The sequence below is a fragment of the Motacilla alba genome, chromosome 19 (genome assembly GCF_015832195.1).
Source record: "Motacilla alba alba isolate MOTALB_02 chromosome 19, Motacilla_alba_V1.0_pri, whole genome shotgun sequence".
Taxonomy (NCBI): domain Eukaryota; kingdom Metazoa; phylum Chordata; class Aves; order Passeriformes; family Motacillidae; genus Motacilla; species Motacilla alba.
The window spans coordinates 2,412,175-2,418,505 of NC_052034.1; the positions used below are offsets into that span (position 1 = coordinate 2,412,175).

At 44.1% G+C, this 6,331-nt stretch overlaps 1 protein-coding gene across 3 annotated transcripts in view; it reads right to left on the bottom strand.

The window, feature by feature from the left end:
- Nucleotides 1–5,973, bottom strand: part of BRIP1 (BRCA1 interacting protein C-terminal helicase 1) — a 46,931-nt gene extending 40,958 nt beyond the window's left edge. For 2 of the 3 annotated variants that reach the window (XR_005259441.1, XM_038158218.1), the window contains exons 1-6: nt 5,852–5,973; nt 4,787–4,913; nt 4,099–4,210; nt 3,525–3,716; nt 3,173–3,300; nt 2,564–2,701 (exon numbers count right to left, since the gene is read on the bottom strand). Coding sequence is in view for 2 of the 3 variants with exons in the window: in XM_038158218.1 (XP_038014146.1) it covers nt 2,564–2,701; nt 3,173–3,300; nt 3,525–3,716; nt 4,099–4,210; nt 4,787–4,879 (663 nt within the window). In the remaining variant the exon portion in view is untranslated. The remainder of the gene's footprint in view (nt 1–2,563; nt 2,702–3,172; nt 3,301–3,524; nt 3,717–4,098; nt 4,211–4,786; nt 4,914–5,851) is intronic. The other variant, XM_038158219.1, reaches the window with a different exon arrangement.
- Nucleotides 5,974–6,331: the final 358 nt, after the last annotated feature.

The window sequence follows — 6,331 nt, forward strand, 5'->3', positions numbered from 1 at the left end:
ATACTGGTTAAGATGTAACAAAATTAGAAAATGTTTCAATTTGTCTAAGAAGGAGTTAGGGGAGGGCTGATTAGAAATAATTCATACTAAGATAACAGAACTGTATTTCATAATTCCCTCTGGCTTCAGAACTAAACCTGTTTTCAGCTGCTGGAATCTGAAAGAGGGATTTTCATTTGGAAGAGGGCAAAAAAAGATCCTCCTGCACCTTCTGCAGGATTTAATCAGAAACACCCAGGAACAGATGCCATTAGAGATCAGATATCAGCCTATATGGACCTTAGGCTAATGCAGCTTGTTTGTACTTCTGTCAGGGCAGATAAAGCAGCCTATCACATCAATATTTATATGGCAAAAACGTGGAAGTCCGATTAAAGAAGGAATAATCAAGTCCACCGCCCTGTACTGTGTGTAAAATAGAGCTAAACAAACACTGGGGCTGTGATCTTTGAAACACAAAGAGGTAAGAGGAGTTCTTCATATCTCCATCTACATTTCCCAGTTACAAAGGCACCTGAATGCTGCAGCAGTGAATGTCTCTTGTGTGAAATATCACACAAGCACAATCTAGGGAGATATCAGCAGTGACATTAGCAGAGCTTTTCAACTGCTCCTTTGGAAGCCCTCAGAAAGCCCAGCATTCTGCTGCTGCTGCAGCCTCTTGTTTAAAGCACACAAAGCAGCTGTTTATCCTCCCCCAGTCACCAGCAGGTGAACCCAGTTCAATATTTATCACAGGCTTTCACAGATCACTGCTAACCAAGCAAACGTTTTAATTAAGCTGGAACTTGCTTCAAAGAGCTCATTCAAAACGTCAATCAGCGGGAAAAGGATCAGATACGGTGTCAGGTGAGAGCATGTAACACAAATCCACAACTTTCTTCATCCCATCGTGGTAAATTAGCCCATTCTGGAGTCCAGACCCTGATTGTAACAGGCTGCCAGTCCCCTGGAATGTGTAACAGAAGTCACCCAAACCCCATTGTGCAGGTTGTAAGCAATATGTCAAACTGCAATGGGCTAGCACATTAAGACAGATTCTTTTCACAGTTGTTTTTTGATACCCCAAGTGTTTGTTACACTACTCTCCATTTACTGTTTACTTTCTTTCCCTGCTAGAAATGGGGATTCCTTAACCCAGCTGCCCCAGTTTCTCAGGCCATATGCTTTGACAGAAGTAATCAAGAGAGTGCCCCGAGGTTATAATTTCCCTTTAGCCTCCCACTGGAACTGCCCTCCCTTGCAGGAGTTACTGCAGAGGGCCAGGGCTGGATTGCCAGGCTTGGGTGAGGGCAGCTTTGGATGCTCAGCCACACACCTGCAGGTGCTGTGGTGCAGCAGGGCTGGGCAGCGCCTCTCATGCTCTTACAACAACCAGCCCATTCTCCCTCTTGCAGTATAAACAGATAAGAAACTAAATCTGCTTTAAGCAGAGGACTGAGCACTGTGAAAGCCAGGTTATCCCAGGGCAGGCTTGCCCCAGTGAGCAAGACAACGCTGTTATCACATGATTGTATCACCCCAAACAGTCCATCAGGGTGGGAGTTCCACAGGAGCTCTGTTGACTTCATGTCCTAAGGCACACTAGAAAAGCATTTTTACACTAACAGCCTGAGCTGTGCTGCTCTTCCTTTGTAAACTAAATGCAGTTAAAGCTCAGAACTACTAATGAGAAATAAGGCTTTACCTTCTGCAACTTTCTTGATACCAGACAGGTTCTCAGTCTGCTAAAGGAAAAGCTCATCACAGCAAAATAATGCCTTATTCTTTCATCCTTAAAAAGAAACTTCAACAGAAATGACCCCCTTTCTTTCTTCTCAGGTTACTTCTTTCTGAAGATGTAGCAAACAGCAGACTGTTTAGTTTCCAATTTTCTTCTAGACAAGAAATTTCTACAAGTTTTAAATCAAATTTTTCATGTACCCACACCAAAGTACCAGAGGAAATTTTACGACCAGGAAGGAGGAGAGTTCTTTTTATTTGAAAATGAATAGCACACTCTGGTGGCCTTTGGGTTTCCAACTACCAAGTGAAGCTCAGTGGCACAAAGCATTGCAAATCTGCCTCAAGAATCTAGAGATCTCTCCAAAACGAATAAAAACTACCATCCATCAAATGGCCTACAACACAGATTCACTTCTGTTAGGAAAATATTCAGCTCCCAGTATCTTACAGTAATCCTGCAGCTTGTGGTTTCCTTTGGGGTTACTACACCACAGCTTGGCCTCACACTCAGCACTCTGCTGCCTCACGTTCCCTCTTCCACTGCTTTTGCCCCAACAAACATTTATGTAAAATCTGTTTTCAAGCAGTAAAAAATGCAGAAAATGCCCAACAAAGCTGCAGAAACAGGTGCAATCTGTATTTTAACTTCTGAGGTGATACTTCTGCTACAGAAAGTGGAAATAAAAACCAAAACACTGAGGAACCTTTGCATTAGCTGCAATGTTTGCTCAAACCTCATTAAGCTGCATTTCATGCATAACCCCTTCACATAAAATATTGTTTAAAACTGTTCTTGAACTAACACTCCTGGTGTAACAGATATTACTGAATTACTCACTGTTTGGGGAGAAAAAGGAGTGCTTTTCATGCTTTTTTCAGAGTGAACAGTCAGCTCTCCATTTTTCCTCTGATGATAAACTTCCAAAGCATCAACCAACTGCACTCCTTTGGCAAAGCAGTGACGTTTTCTAACCTGCTGGGGAAAGAAACAGTGGAAAAATGCACTGGGCACAGGGATGGGCTCACACTGGTTTTGTTTCAGCTGACTCTGGTTTAGTAACTGGGCATCAACAGTTTAACCAAGTCGAAGCCACACAAAAGTCATTAAGGAAAGCTCTGAAGTTTTAATTATAAAGGAATCTGTAGTTATTGCTGAGCTTTTCTGCTTTGCTTTCCCACTGTTACAAAACTTACAGAAATCAACACCATCAACTGGGAATAAATGTATTTTGGGGATTTAAATGTGAAAGATTTTAGGACAGGTCATAATGAACAATTCAGTGCAACAATGGACTCCTTTGTAACAAGCAACAATAAAAATGAACAGAAGCCTGTCACTCTCAGCTGTGACTGTGATGTGATTCACTTATTTCCCACACCCTCCTCTGTAACATCAACTGGATTGGAGAGTCAGCTTGAGCTACACCCAGATTATTTCACTGCTCACCTGCTGCTCTGTTTCTAAAGGACGAATCCTCTTCCTGTCCACTTGGAAATCATCCTTCTCACTGTCACAAAGAGATAACTTTTTTTTGGCGGACAGCTTTGAAGCTAGCGTTTCATTTTCCTTCCATTCTGTAATTAACAAAATAAAATGGATGTCCATTATTAGGGAGGCATGAAATAAGGTTTTTAATTTGCCAGAATTACTATAAATGAATATGGTGCAGGAAACAGTGTTAGCCATTCCTAGACACCACCGTTCAGCTTTCATGCAAGGCAGACCAGGGCTGCTAGGATGATGGTAAAAAAACCATCCCTGGCCTGAAAGCAGCAGAATTTCAGCTGCAACAAGTTACCTGTGTTTGACAGTGGGCTTCCAGGTCTCCTGGAAGTTCCTGGGTCGGGATAATTGGCAGAACAAGGAGCACTGGGAGTCCCACTCGTTGCAGCCTCATTCTTGAGCTGGGAGTGACACTTGCAGCGACAGGGTGGGGATGGCTCTGCCTTCCTGTCCTCCTTGTCACACGATGAGGTTGGCACTGACTTCTCTGGGGGACAAAGTCATTTGTCTGTCATTGAAAGCACTCCAGACTCGACAGAGCCAGAGGTGCCCACCAGTGAAGATGAAAGGTCAGCTACCAGCCAAGCTGACCAAGCTGTGGTCACCCCCTGAAGGGCTGCAGAGCACAGAAAGGAAACACCTCCCTCTTCCCAGTCCACCCACACAACCCACAGGATTTTCCTCCAAAGTTCCACCAGCCACGTTCCCTTCTGGGATGTAAACCCAGAACCATTACTGCTTCATGCTGCCATTAAGGCAAGGTGGCAGTGGTGGACCCAGACCCGAAACCAAATGTTTAAGAGCTGATAAAAAACAATTAATTATGTTCTATTTTGTAATAAAAGTTGTGAAGGCACAGAGACACTTACCATACAAAGCCTGCTGCCAGGACAATGCAGAACAAAGCAACGCCAAGCTCTTGCCACTTCCTGTGGGGCTCTCCAGCAAACAGTGCTGCCTGCCATTCAAGCCTTTCACGATCTTTAAGGAACATAAAAGAAACAGAATTAACAGAAAACAAAGCAGGACTGTTTGGCTAATCTTAGCGATGACATCCTAATGTCCAGCCTAAACTTTCCCTGGCACATCTTAAGGCTGTGGCCTCTTGTCCTGCCACTGGTGAAAACATTTTCCAATGTTTAAATATAAATGTAAAAATTCATTTAGAAATGTTCCCAAAAGAGAAAACTTCTTGAAATACTACTGTACATAATTCTTCTGCTTAGACAATGTGGTTAAATAAATCATTCCCCACCCTATAAACCTGAACATTTGTATACAACTGTAATCACAGCATAGCTAAACAACCACATACTCACACCACTTGTTTCTTGGCAGAAATGCCCCCAAATGCAAAATGCACTTCAGCATTCCCTATCATGGCCCAGCTATTGCCCAGCACAGAGAACACTGAGTGCTCACCACCGAACTCCTCAAGGTACCGCAAGCTCTGAACTGAACGTGTCAGCTTTCTGGATGCTGGCAGAGATTTCGGAATGAAAAGACTGGAAAACACAAGCTCCCAGTCTGGCAAATGCCAGTGCAAACTCTACTCACAGCGTTCATCATGGCCAGCTGGGAGGGGTAAGCCTTGCAGGGGAAGAGGATCTTCACCCCCCCAATTGTGTATTCTGCCCCGTCAGAAGGCATCGCCACTTCTTCTCTCGTTTTCTCAGGTTTAAAACTGCAATTAAAACACAGCAATTAAATTAGTAACTCAGTGCTAACAAACAAACAATAAATAAAACCACCACGAGCTGCACACGGCAGTTCAGACTCCACTAGACTGGAGACAGAACCCAAATCCACACAGGAGAAGTATTTTAGAATATTAAGTAACTAAAACCAGCCAGTTTTTAACTCGAGTCCATCAGCTTGAACTGCAAGACTACAGCAGCTTGTACATTTTATAACAACGAAAAATAAAACTGCACAGTGACTTTAAAAACGAGATGCTTAAAAACATCCTTCTTCCACAAATAATCAGTCAGAAGGAAAGGAGTATCACTCAGTTTACTGTTCTGTGTTTATTACCTTGAATGTCTCAGGATAATAAAAGACAGACAATTTCTCTGTGTTAAAAAGGTGAAATTATTGAACTAAAAATAGTGAAGAGGTATAAATGGCTTTAAGAGACAGTATTTTTGAACAACACAGTGGGTGTTTTCCTCATATTTTTTCAACACTGACAAAGACAACAATTTTAAACTGGCAGATTCTCTGGAATAAATTTACTCATCTGACTTTTAATAATTAAACATATACATCAGAAAAGCACCGGTGTATGGCACGATTCAGCTTCCCAATAGGAAAATGCAATTCTAGCCAAAGACGAGGCTGACACGAGTTTACATCCAACCCCTCCTTCCAGAGGGAAAGGCCACCTCACTCCAAGGCTTTCCCCAACCCATTCTGGGAGGGAGACTCGCTTAAACGAGCACGACTCCGAACTGAGCCCTGAGGAGGAGGAGGGAGGGCCCGGGACACCGCAGGGACCCTTCATGATGTGACCAGAGCCACCAGGCGCTCCCCCAGCGACAACTCGACCCGGCTAGAGCCGCTTTGCCGCCCGAGCGCTCAGGAGGCGGTGGGGCCGCCCCAGCCCAGCCCACAGAGCAGCACCTGGGCTTCCTTCCTTTGTGTGCTCGGCGAGGCGGAGGCGCCGGCAGCCGCTTCCCCCGCGCCCCTCACGGCCCCGCGCCTGAGGCCCCTCAGCGCCTCCGTCCTTCCCGCCTCCGCCCCAGCCAATCAGCTGACAGGAAAGGGCCGCGCGCCGCCAATCAGCACAGCGCATACTGGGACGCTCCCGCCTCCAGCTCCGCGCGCCGACAGCCAATCACAGGGCGTCTCGTTGGCTTCCGGGTTGTACGCGTTGCTAGGCAACCGCGCTTTTTGTTAAATCCTCAAATACTTGTTATTATTATGGGCCTTTATCATTAGTATTACGACTAATATGTTAATTATTCTTTTATTTTGTTTTTCTATTTATTATTTTAATAATTTTATATGTATTGCATATTATTATTGGGTAGTATTATTATTCTCCTTGTTTTAAGCAGAATGCACAGAAAACACCATGGAAAAATTAGTAATTTTTGGAAA